Below are 24,779 nucleotides of genomic sequence, written 5' to 3' on the forward strand. Positions count from 1 at the left end.
ATTAGCTACCATATTCAAACACCACTGGTGGTAATCTAACATATTTCAAGTATGGTTATTACAGGAATACGTTCTGCCGTTTTATAAGCACTCTCTTGGTCGAAAACCTGAAATAAATATCTAGATTGAACTAAATAAGAGCACGAGGGCTCGCGAGACGCGCAGGAGAAGCGGAAGGTCAAAGTGCATCTTCCCTCTGAAGAGACTCTGGCGGAAGATGGCGAACGTTCTGCTGGAGTTCAAGGCTTCTGCCGCGGACTCAGAGCCGCAGAACCGCCCGGTTCTCATCGTCGGCCAACTCGCTAACCTGCAACAGATCAACTGGACCCAGGTGAAAGGAAAACTGCAGCCGGTGGTCACCAAAGAGGTACGTAATGTTAAATAGAATGTAACAGCTTGTTGACGTTAGCTTACCGGCTAAAGTTCGAGAGAAATCTGCCTCTTCTGACTGGTGTTGTGTTACAATCTGCATTTACTGAAGATAACAAAATCAGTTTAACGAGATAAGTTATTATTATTCTAGACGAACCGTTATAAATTTAAATAAAAGGAAACTTTTCACAGTTATCATTTCTTTCCTCTACTAAAAAGTACCATTGTGTTCTTTGATGTATTATAGCAATATCATTATTATTATTGACATATTTTGGAGAACTATGTAAATCTGTTAACATTACAGCTACAGCCCTTATTTGTATGTCTTAGTTTTTCTTAAGTCAGCCACATCATGTAGTTAAAGTGAACACTTATCATCAGCACAAGATCTGCTGATAGACTTGATGCTCTGGATTGTTTGGTTTGACTGCTGTTATTGCATTAATGATCAGTTTGTTATTTTACTTAATAATGTATATTAGGTGTCAGGTACAGTAGAGCATGGTACAATCAGTTTTCGTTTATGTGTGCTGTGTCTGTTTTTGCTTTCAGATATGGCAGGCAGCATTGGCCTCTCTGAATCCCAACCCTACGGATAGTTGCCCGCTGTATTTGAGTTTTGCAGCCGTGGCGGCCCTTCCTTCACGAGTCAGTCGTCACAACAGCCCATCATCTGCACACTTCCTCACCCGCCTCGTCCGAACCTGCCTGCCCGCTGGCAATAACCGATGCATTGTGGTCAGTCTCATTTCACACTATTATTAATATGCTTAGAACTCTTATTTTGTTCAAATGGACCTGAAAAATTGGTCTTGAAAGCATGTGTCTCAGTGGTTAGTCTTCATTTCCCTTTTCTGTTGCTCATCATTTCAGTGTAATGCATACAATCTCTGGATCTCCTTCACTCTCATATACATACAGTAACACTTTCATTTAAAATACCTTGTTTGTTCAGTTTCTAATTTTTTAAAACCGTATAAGCCATGATTTGTTTTTTGTTTTTTTGGTAAAAGACAGATTTGTAACTAATTCATATGTAATTATGTATTTACATTATTTTTGAATGTACAGCATGGGCTGCTGAAAATTCAGCATTGCTATCAAATGAATGAATTGCGGTTTAAAAGATATTCGAATAGAAAACAGTTATTTAAAATTGTAATAATATTGCACAATATTACTATTTTTCTGCGGGGTTTTTTGTTTAAATCAAATAAATGCAGCCTTGGTGACAGACTCATTTTAAAAAAACATTTTATTTATCCAAATTTATATACAAATTATTTTATAATTTAAGAAAAATTAAGTATATAAAATGTTTTTTTGCCCTTTTTTGTATGTGTAATTACATGAGTTACAGATCTGTCTTCTAAGTCTGATACCACAGTCTGATTAGAGAAATTAATAAAAAAAGAGGTAAAAATCATGTTTGTAGTAATGCTATTTACAATGGAATGAAATGGTGAACTTTAAAATACAGCCACAACACTTTAAATGTTAAAATGTGCAGTTATTTTCTATTCTATTCCATTTCTATTTTTTTTGATGCAGCTCAACTTCAAACTTTTCTTCAAATTTGACATTAGCTAAAATGGTGGGTTTGTTTGCTTTTTCAGATGGTTTGTGAGCACTCTGATGTGTTTGCATCAGCGTGTGCCATTGCCCGAGCTTTCCCGCTCTTCACCCGCCGTTCAGCATCTTCTCGCAGGACAGAGAAGAAGCACGTCACTGTGGAGTTTGTGACTGTGGGTCAGGAAAACGGCCCGCTGGAGGTCTCCACACTAGAGGTAAAGTGTTCAGAGCTACCTTCCTGTGCCTCACATTAAGTTGGTTACTAGAAAATTATGATTATGCATCCATTTGAGTGTGCAAGTGGTTGTTTCCAGTGTCTTGCCAGTGCAGCGGATGGAGTTCGTCTGGCTGCTCGAATCGTGGACACTCCATGCAGCGAAATGAATACTGATGACTTCCTGAAGGCAAGCATTTCTAATCGCAGTTTCTGTGAAACAGTATTATTTATATATTATTATAGTATTTATTAATATTTTGACTTCAGTTTTCATTTTAGTGTAAGTTTTAATAGTTTTTTTTTATGTGCCTTTGTCACTTTTATTATACTTTTAATACAGTTAAACTTAATAGAAATGTTTATTTCAGTTTTAGTAATTATTTTAGTTTACAGGTTTTAAGATTCCTTTTTGTCATTTTTATGCTTCACATAAAACAAAATTGTTACACACATCCCCCACTCAGTAATTCAATGCAAAACTATAAAATAAATAGGCTAGCTAACAAGAATACTAATAAATAAGCTAAAGTAAAATAAAAAACAGCAATGTCTTGAGTGCAAATGAGCATTTTCAGAAAATAATTTTGAATATACTGTAACCTGGAAATGGAACTGGCAGTTAACCAGTGAAAAGGGCATTGCAATAATCAAGGCAGGATGAGACAAAAGCATGAATAATGGTTTCAGCATCTTTGACTCTAGTGATACGATAGACCTGGGCAGTGCGATGTAATTGAAAGAATGCAGAGTTAATATGAGCCTGAAAGGAGAGAGAGAAATAAAAAATAACACCTAGATATATCTAATAAAGATCGAATAAAGAGTACCAGCTATCTCACAAGAAAAGTCATTAGGAATGTTTAGTTTCAAAAAATTGGAGGTTAGCCGTTTTTTTTGTGCACACAAGCAGAGATTTTGTCAACTTGAGTGGATAGAGTGGGCCTATTTTCAATGTCATCAGCGTATAAATGTAATTAAAGCCATGTTGGTACAAGATTTGATGCAGGGGTAGTATGTAAATAATGAATAGTAGTGGGCCAAGAACGGATCTCTGGGGTACACCTTGCTTCAAATAGGCAATAGGAAATCTCAAATCCTTCGCTAAAATTTAGAACTGTCTGTCAGAGAAATAAAACCAAGAAAGCAGCACCAGAAATAACCACATCTGAGAGGTGGGGAATAAATCTTAAATCAGAGAAGAAAAGTCTTAAATTTGTAAAATTATGGCAATAAAGGTTGCATGTATTTCAAAAAATTAATATCTTCCTCAGAATTTTTCAGTGCAAATATCTAAACAACCTTTAATCAAGATGCATTTACTTGAGATGCAAATGTAAAATTTTGTCTTGAAAAATTTAACCAATTTCAGTTTTTATGCTTAAAACAAGAAGAAAAAAATCTGTCAATGGAGAATGAAAATGTGTGTTCCTTTTTGATTTTTATTTAAGTTTTGGTTTTTCATCTAGTATTTATATTTTATTTTGTTTCAGAGTTATTTCAATTAACAAACTTTTTAATAGTTTTAGTTAACTCTAACAACAATGCATGCTGAAATTGCTTTTCCGCTCATGATACATAATGCAATCTTCTGCAGGAAATCAAGGCAGTGGGAAATGAATTTGGCATCACTCCAACTATAATTCGAGGAGAGGAACTGAAACAAAAGGGCTTTGGAGGTAATAAGTTTCTTCTTTAAAAACTCAGCAGATTGCAACAATCTCTAATCTATGATGAAAAAGATGAGCTTGCATTCTTATCACAAGATGAGTGAATGTATGTGCTATTTTAGAACTGCAGACTTAGTGCTTCTTCTTCCAGATGACGTTTTTCTGGCACGTAAAGAAAAATCATGCACGCTATTTTAAGCTTGAAAATGCATTTTGTTTTGCATGACACCAGATGACCGTTACCTTTGTGCATATGTTCATGTGTGCAAAATCACTCTCTTTAGGTATCTATGGAGTTGGTAAAGCTGCCCAGCATCCTCCTGCATTGGCTGTGCTCAGCCACACTCCCTCAGGCGCCACACAGACCATTGCCTGGGTGGGCAAAGGCATTGTGTATGACACTGGCGGTCTCAGCATCAAGGGCAAAGTAAATACTACACCTTACTGTCTTGCTAATGGATTAAAAGAGGGGCAGAATGCTCAATAGTATAATTTTTTTCTTAAAGGTTAAGTTTGTATGTTTTTCTGGTATTAACATTAAATCAAATATTTTGTAATGCTGTTTGGTGCTGCTAGAGGCACAGAAATGACACCCTTCACCTTTAAACATCACATTTGACTCCTTTTATTTGTTTTTTGTTCAATTTATTTTTCTCCCTTTTATAGACCACAATGCCAGGAATGAAGAGAGACTGTGGAGGAGCCGCAGCTATTTTAGGAGCTTTTAAAGCTACTGTTAAACAGGTACTGATTATTTTGATAGCTAACAGATCACTGGCTGCTAAACTTATCTACATTAAAGGTCCTAACCCTGGTCTCGGGTGGGCTGATCACAAGTGGGCAGCCAAAGACGGCTTGTACTTTACACCTGGTATTAATATGTGTCTGCAGTTAACATTTAATATTTTGTTTATGGGAGAGTGTCTCCTTTTACATGTAAGTGTATGTGACGTCAGTATACCAAATGTGTTCAGTGAAGACGTACAAAATTTTGGGGTAGGTAAGATTTTATGTTTTTCAATGAAATATCTTTCAGTGCTAAACAAGGCTGCATTTATTTGATAAAATTGTTAAAAGTTATTTAAAATAACTCTTTTCTATTATATAAAAAAAAAAAAAAAAAAAACTTATTCCTGTGATCAAAGCTGAATTTCAGAAATCATTCTAATATGCTGATTTGCTTATTATTATCAGTGTTGAGACAGTTGGGCTGCTTAATATTTCTGTGGAAACCATTATATATTTTTTTCCGGATTGTTTGGTGCATAGAAAGTTCAAAACAACAGCATTTATTTGAAATGGATATCTTTTGTAACATTATAAATGCCTTTGCTGTCACTTGTGCTCAATTAATTGCATCATTGCTGAATAAAAGTCTTACAGACCCCTGAACGTTTAAACTGTAGTTTGTTTTTAGCATTTTTGTAAGTTATTGTTTTGGTGTAGTGATTACGCGTTGCATGAATGATGCATTAGTGTCTACATTACATATGTGATCTAGCTGTATCTATCATGACCTCATCTGAATATGTTGTGAGCGAACTAGTTTACATCTGTATTTGTGATCACATTGTACAAAACGGATGTTAATCACCTTAATGCATGTTTGAAGTTCTGACATTGACTTCTGTTGCATGTCTCAGGGCTTTAAGGACAATCTTCATGCAGTTTTCTGCCTAGCTGAGAACTCAGTGGGACCTACAGCCACTCGACCAGATGATATACACACTCTCTACTCTGGAAAGTGAGTTTAGGCGTGCCAGTGAAAACATTTTCTATGTGTCCTAACCAGCAATGCACTGAGGTGTGTTTCTGTTGTTTCTCAGAACAGTGGAGATAAACAACACGGATGCTGAAGGGAGGCTGGTGCTCTCTGATGGTGTTGTATATGCTCACAAAGATCTCTCTGCTGACATCATACTGGACATGGCGACGCTGACCGGTGCTCAGGTACGTTTGTGTTGACGCATTAGTGTGTGAGGATCTTCTGAATGCACTTGCTTGCTTCTCTTATTAGCAAAAGATGATAATTCTATATTCAGTTTCAGTGCAGTCATTCCATCTTCTTTGTGTACAAGTCTTTACAGGTTTTGACTGAGAACAAGATATTGTATATTGATATGTTTGAGGCAGGATTTCTGCCCAAGATTTCTTTTCAAGCGAAGTGTAAAAAGAGAAATCAGTGTCACATGATATCAGGAGGAATCATCAAAGAATAATCACAGCTTTTCACAAAACTTTAAAGCAGCACAGTTGTTTTCATCATTGATAAGGAATGTTTCATGAGCAGTAAATCAGCATATTAGAATGAATTCTGACGGATCATGTGACACTGAAGACTGGAGTAATGATGCTGAAAATTCAGCTTTGTCATCACAAGAATAAATTGTTTTCAAATAGGAAACAGTTGTTTTAAATCATAATAGTATATCATATCTTTGTTTCTAAATCCAGTTCCCAGTCAATAAAATTATACTACTCAAACATTCTATCTCTTGTGTTTTCTGTTTCCTTGTCTGCTGCTTCCCGCTGCAGGGCATTTCCACGGGGAAGTATCACGCTGCTGTGATGACCAACAGTGAGCAGTGGGAAGCTGCTTGTGTGAGGGCGGGCTGCAGCAGCGGAGACCTGGCACATCCTTTGGTCTACTGCCCTGAGCTTCACTTCAGTGAATTCACCTCAGCTGTGGCTGACATGAAGAACTCTGTGGCGGTGAGGAAACGGGGAAGAGATGGGTGTGGAGAGGAAGGGGATAAAGAGAGTGTATTTATTTATTTATTTTCCCCCACAAATGTTCACTATAGTGATGGAAGTTACCAGAATACTGCACCATACAGTGCATAATAATTGTTTACCGTTAGGACATGAGGGACTTTTTAGCTTTTACAACTTTTTGTGTTTTCTGTGTATTGTACAGTTTTTTTTTTTTTTGCTTTTCACTTATTTTATATTTTTTCATATTGTTTTATTGTACTTTTATATTTTACTTTTAACTTTTATAGTTTTCTTTACTTTTTTATATATATATTTATTACTTTTTCACCCTTTTCCTTTATTTTATTTAGTATTCCTTAATTTTATTTGCTCCTTTTATTTTTACATCTTTATTTTTTTATTTTAGGTTTTATAAAATTTTTTTTTTTTACTTTTATTTTATTGCTTTCTGAATTGGGATTTTAAATTCTTCACAATCTAAGACAAATTAAAATTTCAATTCATTTTAATAGTAATTTGATTTGAGTTAACAGTGGTGAATATTTTGTGTCTGCAGGACCGTGAGAATGCGCAGAGCTCTTGTGCTGGCCTCTTCATTGGCTCTCATCTGGGTTTTGATTGGCCAGGCATTTGGGTACATGTAGACATCGCTTCACCAGTCCATTCTGTGAGTATAGACTGAGCATGAACTAAAATGATGCATATTTCTCCAAGAACTGTTAATAATTGATCAGTGTGGATTGTGGACAGGGGGAGCGAGCCACTGGTTTTGGTGTGGCCATGCTCTTGGCTCTGTTCGGCCAGGCGTCTGAGGACCCCTTGCTGAAATCTGTGTCCCCTTTGGGTGCCGCCACAGCCAAAACTGCCTCTGAAGACCAGATGGAGAGGGACTGCAAGAGGAGAAGACTTGTCTAAGATCATTTCAAACTGTTCTTAATCTTCAAAACGATTAAATGTCACGCCTTGTACATGTTCTTTCACAAAAGTTGTATCCATTAGACACCCCCACAAACATTGTCTCAATATTTTGTAATGTACATGTGAAAATCTTTGCCATAGGGAATGTGGCAGGAACAGCAAGGGGCTTGAAGTGTCTGTCAGCAAATTACTGTCTTCAACATCTTTTCTTTCTCAATCAGAAAGTGTTTAAAATACAATCATTTGATTTTCATTTCGAACGTAAATGACACTGTTTTTGACTCTAAATGTGTGCTGATGATATTCACGTTTGATGCCAATTTTGTAAGTGTGGCAAATAAAGAATATGGAGTGTGAATGACAAAAAAACTTTTCAGAGTAAATGGTAAAAAAAAAAAAAACCTTTGTTCACATTCATTTTCTCTGCTATATGTCTGCAATTACTCAGAATTACCATAAAATCTACAAAGTGTGACATAATCATCAATTTTAATGCAAAGGGAAATAACATCGCAATTAATTTATCACCACCAATTAACTTACAAACTTTAAAATTAACATTAAAACTATTTCTATGGCATGTAATAATACTGTTTATGGAAAGTAATGCGTTACGTTTCTTTTGCGTTACTTTTTAAATATGAGCAGGGCTTGATTGTTTTTAATACAAGAAGTTCTCATCATAGCAAATGTAAAAGCCCTTTCACAACAAAAAGTGTAATGAATAAACCTCAGGCTGAAGGAAAAGTAAATTCACGTCTGTACAGTAGAACGAAGGAGAAGGTTCAACACTCCTCAGCAATAAAAAAAACAATGAAGCACAAGTGTTAGTTTATCTAAAGTCATTTTTGCTTATTAGTATGGTTGAACTGGATCATCAAAGGTCAGCAGCAAAGACCTTGGTTAATTGAAAGGTTGCATCATTTTTTTAAGGTATTTAAATGTTAAAATATTTACACTGGTAGTCTTTGTTAGATTGTCTTTATTCTGATTTTAACTAAACTCTATGAATAATAGAGTAATGGGAAGTTATGATTTTCTATGATCAGAGTCAGTCGGTAAATTTTCTTTTTCTGACTTGTGAAATGAATAGAAAGCCACAATCAGATTCTTCCACGGGTTCCACTTTAATAGGAAGCTCATCTTCAGACTTGATTTCAGTCTTCTGAGGAACATCTTCTATCTTTACAATGACGTTCTTGCGAATTGTGATCTGCATGGCTGGCAGAGCAATGAAGCTCTTAATAATGTCCTTTGGTGACGCAGTGGGATCGACTGTGAGCGCTGACCTTATGACCTCGTCTTCAATCTTTGCCTTCACAACATTTCCCGTTTCCGATTTAAGATCCAGGTGACCACTAAAGTTCATGACGATGGCAGTGCTTTTATAATGCGTGTTGCATGAGATACAGTATAGAGTTGGGCTTGACAGTGTCATGCTCTTCAGTTTATGTTTACGAGGACAAATGATGTGATTTTTAATGTTTGCACCAATGATGTCACATCTGATAGTTTCTGTCGGCACTTGAGCAGCAGCTGCTGTACCTTGAGATGGGATGCTGACGATTTTTGTGTCTTTGGTAGTTGATAGGGATGTCTCGCCCCTGAACTCTCTCACAGAGACGTTTGTGATGTTGTACCATTCACCGACAGTGATGCTGTGCTCACACCAGACCGTTAGACTCATGCAGCCTGTGGTATCTGCCACAGTATATTCAGTTTTTGGAAGATTCTGTCCGTCCCATACAACACCGTTTCCCCTGCACACCTCCTGAATAATCTTTGCATTGATGCTGACCTGTGGAACATACAGAAAACAAACAGATGCATATGGCTCAGTGACTTGACGCTTGGCTTATTTAAAAAAAAAAAAAAAAAAATTTAAATGTCATCAAAAATTACTTGAATACACCTCTCTATTTTTAAAACATTTCTTAATTAAATTTTATTATTTTATGAATTTAAAAATATCTAGGGGGTGTAAATGTCCAGATATTGTCATACAGAGTATAAAAAATTAAATAATGGAAAATACAGAAAACAACTTTACCATTTGTAGTTTTACAATCATTTATAATTGTGTATTTAAATAATTAGTAAAGCAGTTTGGAATTTATTATTATTAAATGGAAAATATGTCCTCATAAAATATAACTCAAAAGTAATATAACATGCAGGAAGCTATTATTTATTTATTGTTTGTGGTAAAAATAGGCGTCCCACTTTATATTAGGTGGCCTTAACTACTATGTATTTACATTTAAATTAATAATTTGATACAATGCACGTATTGTGTACATATATGTTTTACATTGTACTTATATTTTTAAAAATACCTATATGTAATTAATTTCTGTAATTACATTTATAATTACACTGTTGACCTATCCCTTACACCTTAACCCAGCCTTAAACCTACCCATACCACCAAACCTTACCCGTATCCCTCCTCAATAGCAGCAATAGTGTTTTGCAATACAGTATGAACACAATAAGTGCATTGTACTTATTTTTTTGATGTAAGTACATAGTAGTTAAGACCACCTAATATAAAGTGGAACCAAAATAGGAAATAATATACTATAGATAGATTTATTTTATTTTATACTAACTTAAACTGAAATATGCATTGATTTTAATTCTTTAAATAGATGCGGTATAACAACATAACAATGGGATGTAGGTTTCATTGTCCAAGAATGTGTTTAATTTGTAAAACTGCACAATAGCATTTTGTGATACTAGTATTATTTATTATAAACTACCTACCCTCTTTGGGTTTGTGTGTAGGTTAAGGAGTTCAGACAATTGCACAGCTTGTGGTCCAGAAGAAAAGCTGTAGTTAAATGCTTCTCCGAGGTTGCGAACACAGGACAGTTTCGAGCTGTGAGTGTAGAAGACGTCCATTCCTCTGCTGGACTCCATAGACGGCTGTAAAACCACATCCTGTAGTGTAACTAAACTCCTGCATGAAGCATTTCACGGTTTAGACACACATTTACAATAAATATCACAGCAGAGATGAACAGGATGGGTGTCTGAATAATTCTACTTTATATAGTTTAACATGGAGCTCAATAAATCATTTTAGAACCTTAAGAAAAATAGAATGCCTTTATTTTTGTGAGAGAAGGAAGAGTTATTCAAGGGAATATTTTAAGCTAAAATGCTTGCTATGCTTACCGGGTCTTTTCTGCGTTGTGGAAGTGCATGTGATCCTCTGGTCTGAAGACCGTAACTTTGCTATTTCCACTTTCATGTTGAAGAACGGCATCAAAATATGTGTCTTTTACGGGGCTCACGTCGCAAAGAACCCCCTTGACCTGTTTCCTTATTTTTTTGGCTGGACTTTGTTCGGCCATGTCTGATCACATGCACAGCAGCTGCTAACTTCCTTTTCAAGTTAAAATGAAGCAGCTGACACATGACCATACAGCAAAAAATATCTCAGCTGACCAGACATTATCATGTAACGTTCAAATTGTTAGATCAAGCAAAACTCCTGTAACTCCTCTAGTCCTTACCAAATTATAACTGTTCCCTTTAAATGGTGTTTATTTAAGAGGTGCATCAAGCTCTTTATCACTGTCGCTGGTGAAACACATAACAACCGACTCAAAATAACATGCATTTACATGAATATATTTCACATTTAGCTAATGAAAACATGAATATCTAAACAATAAATTGTACATTATAATGCACACCGTGCTACTATTATACAGCAAATAAGGTAAAAATAAAAATGCATATTATAAGAAAATGAACGTATTTTTTGACCTTGCATGCAAAATATGAACCTTTCATAACCCATAATAGGGGCACTTTAAATAAAATAGTGACTTGAAATTAAAATGACTAAAATTGAAATATAAATAAAACTTACAAAAACGAATAAAAATCAAATAAAAATATTAACAAATACTATAATATAGTAAATATATAAAACTCAAATAACATTTTTTAGAGCAAAAACATAACCTACATTTTAGACTATATATATATATATATATATATATATATATATATATATATATATATTTATTTTTTAATGTATGAATATATATAACAAAATATTTTTTTATTCTAAGGCATTCATTGAGACTAATAATTTCCACACACACACAAGTGTTACACTAGTGTATATTTTATGTATTTAGGTTTTGGCTACAAAAACAATAAATAAATATTGCACATTTCTATAAGTATTGTCCTAAAAAGATCCAGTTCATTTTATTACACACTGACCTCTTGTGACAAAACGCCCTATGCTGCCTGTCCTTCTCTATAGTGTAAGTTGTCACAATGGGAAATGACTGTTTACTGACACTGAAGTAGATTATGAAAACGAGCATTTATGCTGTTGGGCTTTCTTTAGATAAATTTGTGACAACTAGCCCCGGACTCGTTTTGAGGCCAGAAAGCGTCTGACAAACACAACATATTTTTTCTTAGAAGACGCCCAATAAGAGAGTTGGTTTCGATGTTTCCTCCACGCCTCAATGCAGACTCGAGGAATAAAAGCCGCAGTGCAGCCTGCTGTGAAGATCATATGACCGCCTGAGATTCAACATGGCTCGCGTGCTGCTCTTTTATCTGTTTACTCTGTCGGGGGTGTTCGCCGGACGCTATTTTAATGAGAACGAGCCCTGCTACAGACCCCAGCCGAGGAGAAACCTACAAGGACTCAAGTATGTCAAACTATCATTTTTTCTAAACTTCATAAAACTCAGATTATACATAAACATGTGTATGTTTGTCTACCTGAGTAGTGCGGCTCTAGGGCCGTGTCTCAAATCTCAATCTCTCAGCAGTTTTGAGCATCACATGTTTGTTCCCAAGTCAGGCGAGTAATACACACTGTTGAGGCTAACTTTCTGATTACTCTCTTTAAAAGTGCCATAAAAGAGATCAAAGAAATAAGTATTGGTTCTTTTCTTTTCGGGGGTGTAAGTTTGTAAGTTATTTCCTGTACTGTTCAGTATACTAATATATTTCCTGTTATTCTATTTACAGTTAGTTCATGTAACATTGTATTCTGGTGTCTGTTAGGTTAAACTGAGCTTTGGTACATTCTAATGATATATATGTATGTATATGTATTATTTATTTAACGAGCTTTGTGTGGAATAACACTACTTTTACCTTTTTTGTTGTAAAAAAAAAAAGTGAATTTTCTGCTTTGAACTGATTTTCCAAAATGTGCAGTATTGAGCACAGCATACTGTATCCCACAATGCAATGCACTCAGATTGACTTTAAATTTCCAGTGTAATGCATGAATAATTTGTCCCATTATTTTGTCATCTCATTTTAATTTTTTTGGCTCCGTTGTCGCCCAGTGTATTGCAGGCGACTCACGTCATGGCAATTCGGCACATGAAATTATTAAGAGAAAAACACAGCAGAGTGGTGAAAAGGTAGCCATCATGAGACCGTTTGACACCTGCTTCATTTATGATTATAAATGTCATGCCCTCAAGGTTCATTTCCCATTTTTGGATGTTAACTGAAGAACAGATGGCCTGTGCATGGGTTATTTGCTGGAGTTTCCTTCTTGGCCTCTTGCTGCTTGCTGTGAATGTCTTTTCAGTGTTTTGTGGTCCGTGAAGTGAGAGCTGTGGCTTAATGTCATGTGCAGATAGTTTACTTTTTTTTTTTTTCTTATGTTCTTCAGGACTGGACCACGTCCTTATGAATATATGAATTTAAAAGAGCTCCCCAAAGCATGGGACTGGAGAAACATCAACGGCGTTAACTACGTCAGCACCACACGCAACCAACACATACCACAATACTGCGGCTCCTGCTGGGCGCATGGAAGCACTAGTGCTATGGCAGGTGAAGGAAAATATTGTTTAAAATGTAGGATAGTTCAATTTGTTTTTTTTTTGGTGTGTGTGAATCACAAAAGGAAATATTAAGCAAAATGTCCTGGTTGGTTTTTCCCATAAATTTCTGGTAAATATCTCCATGTTAATTTTTGTGAAGCTTGCGTTTTCATGAGGAACCACAGAACATCACCATCCCTGTTGTAGCCTCTTATGACTTACAGGGTTGTTTAATTATTACAAATGCAATGGCCTGTATCTGTCATATGAAATTATGATGTGTATGCCATCTGACGCTTGCGTACCACCTGACTATCATCTGATGTGCAATTATGACTTAAAGGTGTTTTCCTGATCTCTACAAGTTTGAGATCAGCCACCTTAACATTTCAGTGAACTTGCCACTTCCTCTTACTGAAGCTTTACTTATATTTTCCACAAATAGTGTGAAAAACTGTTAGATCTATAACAGTATTATTACATATGATATCAATCTACAGTACCATAAATAGCAGGTAGTTTTAAATGCATTTTGGACCTTGTTGATTGTATCTAACAATTAAAATAATCGTCATAATTGAGAAACTACATTTTTAATTTGACCACTTGACCTTGATAATATTTTCTGAAGGTGAAGCACTTCTTTTTTGCTAATGCTTAATTTAAAAAAGTCAATTGTAATAAATTGAAAAAATACATAAAATTAATTAAACACAACCACTTTTTTTTTTTTTTTTTGACTGCTTGAGCTTGTTATTCAGTATTTTCAAATAGTGAAGCACATCTATTATTTTTTTTTATTATTATTTTTAACTGACCCTTTGTTGTAAAAGGAAAAAAAAAAAGTTCTAAAGTTCCTCTTTTCTTGTCAGCCTATGTAACTTTTTTTTTTTGTCTTTTAGATCGTATCAACATCAAGCGGAAAGCAGCATGGCCATCTGCCTATCTCTCGGTCCAGAACGTGATTGACTGTGGCGACGCAGGTTCCTGCGGCGGTGGAGATCATTCTGGTGTGTGGCAATATGCACACAGTAAAGGCATTCCTGATGAAACCTGCAACAACTATCAAGCCAAAGATCAGGGTAAGAAAGTTGTTTGGTTGGGCGTCTGGTAGTTTGCTTGACCGGATATTTATGGCATTGGTTTGTATTTCTGTTCTTTCAGACTGTAACACCTTTAATCAGTGTGGAACCTGCACAACCTTTGGCGTGTGTAATGTAGTAAAGAACTACACTCTCTGGAAAGTCGGCGACTATGGCTCAGTCAGCGGGCTGGACAAGATGAAAGCTGAGATCTATTCTGGAGGACCCGTCAGGTATACAACATGTTGTGGTATGCAAATAGTTGTGGATTTGTTTTATTTTTAACCAGTATTTGTTGATTTTTGGCACCGTCTTTGTAGTTGTGGGATCATGGCAACAGACAAGCTGGATGCATACACGGGTGGTGTGTACTCTGAATACGTACAGGATCCCTATATAAACCACATTGTATCTGTAGCCGGTTGGGGTGTTGATGAGAATGGAGTGGAGTACTGGGTCGTTCGTAATTCTTGGGGAGAGCCATGGGTAAGCAAAACCTGAAAGTTGGACTAGAGTAGCCCTATGAACAAATGAAGATGTTGAATGCATGTTCTGCTCTTTTGTTATACAGGGAGAGAAAGGCTGGCTGAGAATAGTCACCAGCGCATACAAGGGTGGAAGTGGGAGCCAATACAACCTCGCCATCGAAGAGGACTGCATGTATGGAGACCCTATCCTACCCAAAAACTACCTGTAGATTTCTGTGAAGTTCTTCACTGAGAAAAGAGCCTTAGACTTGCCAAAACATTTTTTGATGCTGCCCAACTTCAGTTGCAGAGGTTTTGTTTTAATCATTTTTAATCTCAGGAATGTTTTAGAGAAATTGTACAGATTTGTTTCTGTAATTCTGCATTTGTAGGCCTCATTTTGAATGGTTTTCTACACCACCTAATGAACGAAAAGGGAAAAGTAGTTCACCCTTGGTTTTTATACACCTTTTTAAGATGTTTTAAATGGACCGAACTCAGGCCAAATGGTCATCTAATGACCTAGTGTGCTGAAAAGGTTTTAGGGTTTGCTATGTTGTATTAAAAGCAAAAGTACAGTTTGCTTTTTGATTGTTCTTTTAATGCATCTGTCAAACCATTTCAACATGTGAAGCCATGGATCAGTTTAATCGATGCACTGTTTTATCAATCATACTCTTCATTAAATGTCTTATGAAGTTTTACTTGTCATTTACACATTCATCTGCATCAAATTACATTAGCATCTACTTTTATTGAAGACTAAAACCTCCAAAGAAACATCAACAGTATACCTGACCACATGTATTGTGACCTTTGAAATGATGACACTATAGACTTCGTACAATCATGTTTAATAAAAATGATTACAATATACAAAAAGGAAAACCAACGTCACAAATTATTTCAAAGCAAAATAGCGGCTCTACAAGTTATGACCTGAAAAACACACTTCCAAAGTTCAGCATTCGTGTCAATATTTTATTTGAAAAGGTCAACACAACAGTTATGTACACTGAAACTGGCTGTCCATCCATGAAGAGTGCTCCATTCGTACAAGTTGCTCCTTTCACTTCTCAAACATCCCACTAATTTTGAATGTTAGTTCATCATAATGAAGTTGGATTTGCAGTGAGCTATAACGTAAAATTGGAGATTAATAACCACGTGTTACAAGCATAAAACTACATAATTATGAGTTGCATTTGTATGCCTCCCAAGTCATGGTTCCCCTAGATAAAATCATGCCCCTTTTAGAGATACTAAGAGAAAAAACATCACATGTTCCATCTCATCAAGCATATTTTCATTTTAAAAACAACTCACCAATGAACTCCGCTACAGGGTCATGTTCTCCCTCAGTGCGGATCGTTCCCGCTATGCTGTCGTTTTCTAGGATGGGCAAAAACAGCTGGACAAAGTCTGAGGTATATGGAGGCGTTATCACATCTAGAACCTGTCCGAAATGAAACGGACGAGAAAACCAACCTCAGACTCAATAATGATACTGATGTCATCTATGAAGAAACTGCCACTCAAATCAATCAAAGCTCAAAACAAAGACCTGATCCTCACCTCTGTAACAAAGTATCTGATCAGTGAAATATCTGTGTTGAGCTTCTCAAGACATTTGCGGATGTAGCCGACCACTGGAAGAACATAACCTCGACTCAACAGGTGAACCATACGGTCCAGTAAGGTCTTCTTGAGCTCCAGCTGAAAAAAATAATTGTCAGAATTTAACTTGAGTACTGGAGGAGCAAATAAAAGTGCACTGATTCTGCCATTTTTGCAGTCTTACAAACCTGCTCCATGACATCAAGCTGCGAGTGCTCTGTCTCGAACAGTTTGATGAGCAACTGTAACACCTGCGGATGGAGAAGCTGATGGCATGTGCTGATCTGAGAAATAAAGACAAATGTTAATGCTTAAACTATGGTGAATCAGAATCTTCATAATAATGGTTTGGGTAGTGACCAGTTCGTACTCTGTTGGTATATTTAATTCACCTCATCCAGTAGTGCTAGATGGACAGGAGTGTGGTCCGTCTGTAGTTGGAAGTAACGAGGCTCAGACACCGTCCAGTCGACCCACTTCAGTACTCCCATCGCTACCACTGGAAACCTGCAATACAAATCCAGAAATAACAAATATATAATCTTACAAGGCACAACCATTCAAAAAGTCAATAAGGTTTTTAAAAACAAATTAATACTTGTATTCCAGCAAGGATACATTAAATTGATCAAAAGCAACAATACAGACATTTATAATTTTACAAAGGATTTTTATTTCAAATAAATGCTGTTCTTTTGAACTTTCTGTTCATTGAAAAATCCTTAAAAATATATATAAATGTGTTTATTCATACCTTATGCACTGGTATAATGTGCTGAGCTCTGCTACTAGCTCAGTAGCTCCCTTGTTCTCATTGCAGCAGAGATTATGAACCGTCTCAATGGCCTTTGAGGTCGACTTCAGCTCATCTTTATTAATATTCACACGCTTGTTCTAGAAATAAGTAATATTTGATGTAATTCTGTACAAGATTTCTTGTCAGAATAATGTACTGAGAAAAATGCATTATATATATATATATAGTTAAGTGTGTATTTAATCTGCACCTTTTTCCATGTTTCCACAACACTAGCAGCATACGCTAAAATGTGGATATATTTGTGCTTGTGGTCCTGGTTGATTTTAGCTCCGGGTTTAAATAGTGACTGCATGAACAGATCCAAAAAGGCAGGAACTCGGATCTACATGGAGAAAGAAGCAGTTTAGGTAACATCACTACAGTTTTCTGTAGGTATTTGTTAAAGGAATATACACACTCTCAGGTCATCCAAGATGTAGATGGGTTTGTTTCTTCATCGGAACAGATTTGGAGAGATTTAGCATTACATCACTTGCTCACCAATGGTCTGCAGTGAATGGGTGCCGTCAGAATGAGAGTCCAAACAGCTGATAAAAACATCACAATAATCTACAAGTAATCCACACAACCACATCATTTAAACATCTAAAGCAAAAAGCTGCATCCACAATATTGCTTTCTCCAGTGAAAAAGTAAGTGTCTGAATCAGGAGAGAAATATGCCCAGATAACAAGTCCAAACCAGTTCTAAACAAACATGTCAGTGGAATTTGATGTGAGAGGACAAAAGAGAAAGCATTTTTAACTGCAGGAAGCATAAAAAATAATGGACAGTTCAAAGTTAAAATGCCTTAGTGATGGACTTTTTTTTCATACAAACATGCAGATTTTCATTTTAAAATGTGTTCATTGATGGTCTGGACTTATCAGCTGTTTGGACTCTCATTCTGATGGCACCCATTCACTGCAGAGGATCAATTGATGAGCAAGTGATGTTATGCTACATGTCTCCAAATCTTTTCCAATGAGGAAATAAACTCTGTATTTTGGACAGTCTGAAGGTGATTTTTGGGGAAACTATTTCTTTAAACTAAAAACAAAACTTTAGAAATACAGTAGATTTATGTGCATTTTCATAACTAAATACTTCGAACCCATTGTGTATTTATGTTTAAGCATGACTTCTCTGCATTTCTCTTTTGAATGATCTTATTTCCTAATCTAATCTAGCTCTCTTAAAAACCTGCAGTTGCATACTACAAATATTATTAGAAATGAAAAATGTTGTGACAAATTTCTTATGCTTCTTTATTATAAATCGCTTTGGATTAAATAGTTGGCTAAATGCATAAACGTAAAGAAGATTCTGACCAGCTCTACAGGAGGTGGATCCATGCTACTGAACATCTTGAACAGGACTGTGATGTCTGCTGGGTTCAGAGCCCCTTTGGACAGCATGGCACCAAGAGCCTGGCATGCACGTGGATATACAGCAGCTGTGCCCAGCGCTAATGTGATCTGACTGGCATCATGTCCCCTAAAAACAGCAAACAAATCAATAACATAGTTATTATTAATTATCAGATCAATAAGGCAGATGAAACAGCTCAGTGTTACACAAAAGCACCTCTCATGGGCGTATTTCTGTACTTCCTGTCCAATTCGCCGCATAGCTGAGCCGCCCTGCTCCTCCTGAGCGAGGATGGACATCATGGCTTGAGCGAACAAGTATGTGTGCTCACCGTGACACACCATCTTCTGCTCAAAACACACACAAGAATGAGATCTGATTATAAAAACGCAAATCACAAACAAATATAGCGACCTCAAAAAGATGCTCACAGCAAATTCAGGCAGATTTTTCTCCAGGTTCTGTTCTCCTCCATCCAGCAGTGTGGCGAGAGAGGTCCGTAGGACTCTGGAGAAAACCTCCAGCTGTTGACAGGCTGTGGACACGCTTGTGATCTCTCCTTGGTATCCTGCATCTGAAATCAACTACAGACAACATACATGATCAAGAAACATGTTTTACCACTACAAACTCACTTGAGCAATATGAGCATCTTTAACTCACTTCAGACCAATTTTTGTTACCTTGACAGTGAAGTTGAGCATCAGACAGTCTGGATGAGCCTCAGCAAGTTTGTAGAACAGATCTCTCCATGTTGTGTGTGCAATCATCTGCTCCAGCCATGCAGGTGTCTGAACAGAGATTAGCCTGATAAACAAAGTCAAACCGTAACCAGCAAAACAATTCTTCTGTATTGTGCCGGTTATTATGAAGATTCCAAGTGAAATGGATTATCGGAAAACACAAAATGTAAAACGGGGTTTTTTATGCAACAAAATTAAATCTTTATAAATACCACAAAAATAAATAATACCTGAAGACGAAAAGGAAAAAAAAAAGAAAAATAACTTTTTGTAACTACTTAGTAACTCTTAAAAAGGAAAACAAAAAATGCTAATATCATTAGACAACAAATATATATATATATATATATATATAAACCCTCACCTCTCCCTCAACAGTGAAAATAGAGTCTGCTTTCTGAGGGTCAAAGTGTTTGATTAAGAGACTCTTTAAATGATTCTCCACACGCTCCTGCACCTGCGCGGGCTCCACACCTGCAAACGAGAGACACACGAAATTATTATTATTATTATTATTATTATTAATCACAGGTGTGACTCTCAAACTGTCCCGTTCACGTTTGTTTTTATATACAGTTTAACATACATTTGTAGTTTTTTTTTTTCGCGCCTTAGCGGTAAATATCACCTCTGTAACCATGGTGACACGCCCACTAGCGCGAGTTCGTCCGTTAATTAATCCACATCGGCTTTTACTTCTGTATGTGTTGAGTATTTGAGTCGTATGAAGACTACAAAACTGACCAGAGCGGCTCCGGTGGACAAAAGTGACTGGATTTAAACCCCTCAGATGACACAAAACTGATATGTAAGTTACCGAAACCACACACACACACACATGTTGGTTTTTGTGGTTTATGGGGACTCTCCATAGGCGTAGCTAATGGTTTTTATACTGAACAAACTGTGTGTGCTATTGCCCTACACCAACCCTACACCTAAACTTAGCCCTCACAGGAGACTTTGTGCATTTTTAGATTTTCAAAAAAACACCATTTAGTATGTTTTTTAAGACTTTTGAATTACGGGGACATAGGCAGTGTCCTCATAAACCACCTTCATATTGTAATACCTCTGTCATACCCATGTCGTTATACAAATTTGTGTCCTCATAAACCACATAAACATGCACACACATACACACAGGTACACACACACACACACACACACATACACACATTTACGGCTATCGCTGTCACTTTCGTTAAAACCGTGAACATAACCGTTATTACAAACTCAAATACTGGCCGGACAACCGTATTCTGCTAATGTGATATAGGGAGTCATGAAGTGTGCAGAAATCCAAATATAAACGCATTTCTACAGGATATTTGGGTAATATATTCACTGACCCATCTGGATGAGCCACTCCGCCAGTAGATTGACCGTCTGTGCAACAGCAGAGTAGTTCTCGGACAGCAGCTGGATCACATGCTCAGGTGAACCGCCTGCCTGGAAATACCTGCGGAGAAGTTGCTGTGGATCATCTTTCCCTTTTCATCTTTACAAATCACCATCTTTCCATTTGGGTGCCTTACGTTTTCAGGGTGTTAAACACGGTGGGCTCCATGATGTAGTCTCTGCTGGAGAATTTCTGCAGGCACTCCTCCTGAACTTTTCCATCGGTCTCAGCATCCGCGTATCCATCCTCCTGGAGCGATAGAAAGAGGGGAAACGGTCAATCTTCTATTGGCGAATTTAACACGATTACAGTAGTTCATAGCATATTACAATCCAACATGGTGTTTATGGGCATATACGACAGCACTAGCGAAGTTTTGTTTTTTTAAACATGGCACAATGGTAATTCCATATTTTAATGTCTATGTACCATTTTTCATCATGGTGCAGTTATGGATTATGCACATGTCCCACGTTATTATTTTAACTAACCCTGAGTTTCATATAAATAATACGTTTTAAGAATATTGGTACCACGACAGTACTTTTTGTAACGTAAATGAAAATCAAAGCAACTCCTGATTTCAAAAGTGTAACGTTAGCTAGTAAATCAGATTAATTTCATGGTCTTGGTGTCTGTGGGGTGGTTTCAGTAAACTAACGTTGCCGTCGTGTGCCTCCCATTCTCCAACATTGCCGTAGTATTCTTCCTCCATTGAAAGAAATAAACGGATTTCTTTAATCCAGAAAAGCGACTGTTTACAAAACACGTACGAGAACACTGACTGGCGCGTGAATAATACGTCACATGAGAACGGAATAGCGCGCTACCTTCTGGACTGGAGTGAACTACACAATGGGATAACGTGTACTTGACTGTCCCTGCGTCCCAATGTGCATACTATCCACCCTAAATAGTATTGAAAATTACTAATATCACATAGAATTTAGCATGGATAGTATGCACATTGGGCCGCAGGCAGTGACTAGAATGACTGTAAATATAAATAACAAAGGTCTTGTTTTATTCTTAAATGTGCATTTGAATACAATGCAATATGTAATTATTGTATTCAGTCTCTGATACTTTTTTCAGCGCTGTTTGGTCTGTACCAATCAAGTTTTTTATTACTGGTTAAATAATTTATAAAATACATAGAGAGAGAGAGATTTATGGAGTTAAATTGATTAAATGCTTACCTGTTTAAATGTAAAAAAAATCCTCCGTGCGACCCAATGGAGGATTTTTGGGCCTTCAAGCGCCCTCTGGAGGTAAACAGCGTTGTGTCCCTTAAGAAAAAGGGAGTGCTGTAAACTCCTAAACTATCAGAAGAGCCATTTTGAGCAGCGCTGTTTGAAATCCTCGAGGTCACACAAACTAATGGCTAATTATCCAAAAGTCAAGTTTAGATCCAGATGTTGTTCACACTCTGTATATTTAATATTGCAAAAACTGGATAAATTATCTATATACCATTTTTAATAATAGTAAAATCATTCAATGAAATGGTCGTAGCTCAGCCTAAGGTATTAATTAAATGAGATTTTAAAGGTTTATATAACATTTATTATTAAATGTTTTTGACATTTTAAAGAAAAAGGTAAAGAGTTTTAGGAAATAATATATGTGATGTAGTCGATATCTGTCCAGCAGATGGCGCTGTGTATTGAAAAATACATCCAGTCCAGTAGGTGTCCCTGCAGTTCATGGGAAGTTGGGAGTAACCAACACTGAATAAAAGCTTCCAACAAAAAGGTATTTGCTTTTAAATAAAACTTAATAATAAAAAATACGTAAATGTCCAATGACTTAGATCTAATATACCCTGAGAAACAAAAACAACCTTCTGTTATGATATCATATAGAAACATGTAATGAAATCAAGATATGTGTAGGTCATAAAGTTCTAATAATAATAAATAAATAAATTATTGTGGCTAAGACTTGTAGAAACAATCCCTTATCTTCAATCGAGAATAATTTTGTTCCTTTTGCAGACCTTGCTATTAAATATCCCCATTTTATTTTTATATATAAAAAAAATATGCTCAGCTGAATGAAACTAATTTAGGCTCTAAATACTGTGAAATGTAATTCTATACTTACTCATACGACAAGATGAAAATCTAAATAACATTAATGGGTTGTATTTGCCTGTACACTCAATACTGTGTTTGGCTTAATGTTAAGACTCCCTGGAACATCAGTAGATTTCATTAGGAAGTGGGAAACTAAAATATGCTGAGTCTTACGTTATATTATATAAACTAATGGTTTAAATTGTATCCCCAAATTTATTGTGTGTACTGTGTAACTTTTTTTTATGTCTGTTCTTTGAACTGCTGATGCTGACAGCAGCTAATACATTAAAAAATAGCTTTTGTTTTTTAAGATCATAAACGTGGTGTAGTGACTTCTGACATTAAGAATATAGCAAAATATATACAATAAGCAGAAACTGAGTGTTTGATGATGCAAACCATCAAGATGATAGATTCGAAACAAGTTAAGTTTGTTTTAAACACAGCAATTACCGGTAATACTTTCCCAGTCCAGTGACTTTTTAAAGTGAACCTGTCTTACAGGACCCTACTATGGGATCATGCACTAATGTAGGCTTCTTATTTTAAAGGTGATAATGTAAGATGTTGCAAATTTGCTTGAAAAATGCATAGAAATTCGTCATGAATATCCATGTGCCTGCCTACAAAACATATGTGTAGTTTAAGGACAACCAAATGTTTTCCAAAATCATATTAGGATGTGCCATTGAAACCGTCAGTTTAAATAGCAAATGATAACATTTTGCTTCTTTAGCAACATGTAGCAAATGGTATATTAGACCTTTAAGAACCACCATCACTGTAAGAGCAACTACAGTATCCTTTATAGTTTGATTTGGGCCAAAAAACAGAGTTAGCCTTGTGAAAAGAGTGTGTGCATGTGTGTGTGTCACTCAGACAGTGTTACACTCTTCTTTTACTGCTGTAATTTGAATCTTTGTACAAAATGTACAGTAAGTGTGAGAGACATGGAAAAAAGCAACATATACACTGAAAACACTTCTTATAGAGACAGTCAGGCAAGGGGGCGTTTGGTACTCAAATCTCACTCACTTATTGCTGCAGCGAGTCTGAACTAGAAAAAAAAAAGTAAACATACTAAAATGTCATAGCTTAACATCTCCCCACACACCATCCCATCCCATAACACACAAAAAAAAAAAAAAAAAAAAAAAAAAGTATATAACACCTGTACCACATTTTGCAGAAAACAACCGGATCAGACCGGTTAGACGTTAGAGTTTTTGATTCAAATTATGGCATTTTGCAAAAAAAAAAAAAGTATAAAATGACAAATAAATAAAACAAAAATAAATACTTTGTGTAACAAAGTGGACCATTAGAGCACCAAAAGCTGGCCCCTGCTTTCATGTGATTGGGTAGCAGGACATGAAGTGTGGTACAGAGAGGGTTACGATTGGTCATTGTCCGGTGATGGGCAGCCTCTTTTTGTTAGTATGTCAGTTTGTAGAGCAGCTTTTTTCTTTTTTTTTTTAATATAAAGAAAAAAACATGAATACCATGGGAGGGGGAATATGAACCCAATATCTGACTGTGCAGCTATCAAAACAATTTGTACACTTAATACATCGACAGATTTGCTGTCTTTTTCACTCTTTTTTTAGCAAAGAAATTTGGTTTTTTTACGAAGAGACAAGCAATGTTTTTGCATTTGGATTATTTTCTCCTTCAACAGAGTTAAAGCTAAAAAAAAGGAAAAAGAAAACAAAAAAGCCCCACACCCTGCCTCTAAAAATGTTGACTATTGTTGTCACGGACCAAAAAGGCAATTAAGACCTGTAAAAAGCAAACACATATATATAAATAATATATTTACACATAAATATATATATTTATATATACTGTATATAATGTTTCTTGCTTTGTACTACACAGAATCAGGCATTTCATCTTGATCCTAAAACAAACCAGAGGCAGGT

General features: G+C 36.1%; 4 protein-coding genes across 4 annotated transcripts; 2 read left to right on the top strand and 2 right to left on the bottom strand.

Moving 5' to 3' along the window:
• Window positions 1-47: 47 nt before the first annotated feature.
• Window positions 48-8,264, top strand: LOC306879564 (putative aminopeptidase NPEPL1). The gene is made up of 12 exons (XM_079432599.1): window positions 48-367; window positions 928-1,113; window positions 1,992-2,162; window positions 2,262-2,351; window positions 3,759-3,840; window positions 4,116-4,258; window positions 4,498-4,575; window positions 5,475-5,575; window positions 5,658-5,781; window positions 6,367-6,543; window positions 7,103-7,213; window positions 7,297-8,264. The coding sequence occupies exons 1-12, from the start codon at window positions 218-220 to the stop codon at window positions 7,459-7,461; spliced, it is 1,578 nt and encodes a 525-aa protein (XP_079288725.1). The 5' UTR covers window positions 48-217; the 3' UTR covers window positions 7,462-8,264.
• Window positions 8,265-8,267: 3 nt separating this feature from the next.
• On the bottom strand, window positions 8,268-10,864 carry LOC306879565 (uncharacterized protein). The gene is made up of 3 exons (XM_079432600.1): window positions 10,648-10,864; window positions 10,234-10,429; window positions 8,268-9,262 (listed from the first exon to the last, which is right to left on the bottom strand). The coding sequence occupies exons 1-3, from the start codon at window positions 10,824-10,826 to the stop codon at window positions 8,516-8,518; spliced, it is 1,122 nt and encodes a 373-aa protein (XP_079288726.1). The 5' UTR covers window positions 10,827-10,864; the 3' UTR covers window positions 8,268-8,515.
• An 886-nt stretch (window positions 10,865-11,750) lies between these two features.
• ctsz (cathepsin Z) lies at window positions 11,751-15,721 on the top strand. Its single transcript, XM_079432417.1, has 6 exons — window positions 11,751-12,155; window positions 13,142-13,305; window positions 14,198-14,377; window positions 14,460-14,610; window positions 14,698-14,863; window positions 14,949-15,721. Exons 1-6 carry the CDS (start codon window positions 12,037-12,039, stop codon window positions 15,072-15,074), a joined length of 906 nt encoding a protein of 301 aa, XP_079288543.1. The 5' UTR covers window positions 11,751-12,036; the 3' UTR covers window positions 15,075-15,721.
• LOC306879453 (negative elongation factor C/D-like) lies at window positions 15,685-21,575 on the bottom strand. Its single transcript, XM_079432406.1, has 15 exons — window positions 21,438-21,575; window positions 20,913-21,025; window positions 20,727-20,836; window positions 19,739-19,848; window positions 19,315-19,422; window positions 19,063-19,215; window positions 18,848-18,978; window positions 18,592-18,757; window positions 17,469-17,603; window positions 17,216-17,355; window positions 16,854-16,968; window positions 16,650-16,745; window positions 16,420-16,560; window positions 16,171-16,300; window positions 15,685-15,980 (listed from the first exon to the last, which is right to left on the bottom strand). Exons 1-15 carry the CDS (start codon window positions 21,489-21,491, stop codon window positions 15,946-15,948), a joined length of 1,737 nt encoding a protein of 578 aa, XP_079288532.1. The 5' UTR covers window positions 21,492-21,575; the 3' UTR covers window positions 15,685-15,945.
• Between the last annotated feature and the right edge of the window lie 3,204 nt (window positions 21,576-24,779).

This window comes from Barbus barbus (genome assembly GCF_936440315.1).
Source record: "Barbus barbus genome assembly, chromosome: 13".
Classification (NCBI taxonomy): Eukaryota; Metazoa; Chordata; class Actinopteri; order Cypriniformes; family Cyprinidae; genus Barbus; species Barbus barbus.

Coding starts and splice junctions, on each gene's coding strand:
- ctsz (XM_079432417.1), top strand. CDS start 12,037: ATGGCTCGCGTGCTGCTCTTTTATCTGTTTACTCTGTCGGGGGTGTTC. Junction 12,156..13,141: donor AGAAACCTACAAGGACTCAA/GTATGTCAAACT, acceptor TATGTTCTTCAG/GACTGGACCACGTCCTTATG. Junction 14,611..14,697: donor TATTCTGGAGGACCCGTCAG/GTATACAACATG, acceptor CCGTCTTTGTAG/TTGTGGGATCATGGCAACAG.
- LOC306879565 (XM_079432600.1), bottom strand. CDS start 10,826: ATGGCCGAACAAAGTCCAGCCAAAAAAATAAGGAAACAGGTCAAGGGG. Junction 10,430..10,647: donor CACAACGCAGAAAAGACCCG/GTAAGCATAGCA, acceptor TGCTTCATGCAG/GAGTTTAGTTACACTACAGG. Junction 9,263..10,233: donor TACACACAAACCCAAAGAGG/GTAGGTAGTTTA, acceptor TATGTTCCACAG/GTCAGCATCAATGCAAAGAT.
- LOC306879453 (XM_079432406.1), bottom strand. CDS start 21,491: ATGGAGGAAGAATACTACGGCAATGTTGGAGAATGGGAGGCACACGAC. Junction 21,026..21,437: donor GGGAGGCACACGACGGCAAC/GTTAGTTTACTG, acceptor CTATCGCTCCAG/GAGGATGGATACGCGGATGC. Junction 20,837..20,912: donor GTGTTTAACACCCTGAAAAC/GTAAGGCACCCA, acceptor ACTTCTCCGCAG/GTATTTCCAGGCAGGCGGTT.
- LOC306879564 (XM_079432599.1), top strand. CDS start 218: ATGGCGAACGTTCTGCTGGAGTTCAAGGCTTCTGCCGCGGACTCAGAG. Junction 2,352..3,758: donor ATACTGATGACTTCCTGAAG/GCAAGCATTTCT, acceptor AATCTTCTGCAG/GAAATCAAGGCAGTGGGAAA. Junction 6,544..7,102: donor ACATGAAGAACTCTGTGGCG/GTGAGGAAACGG, acceptor TTGTGTCTGCAG/GACCGTGAGAATGCGCAGAG.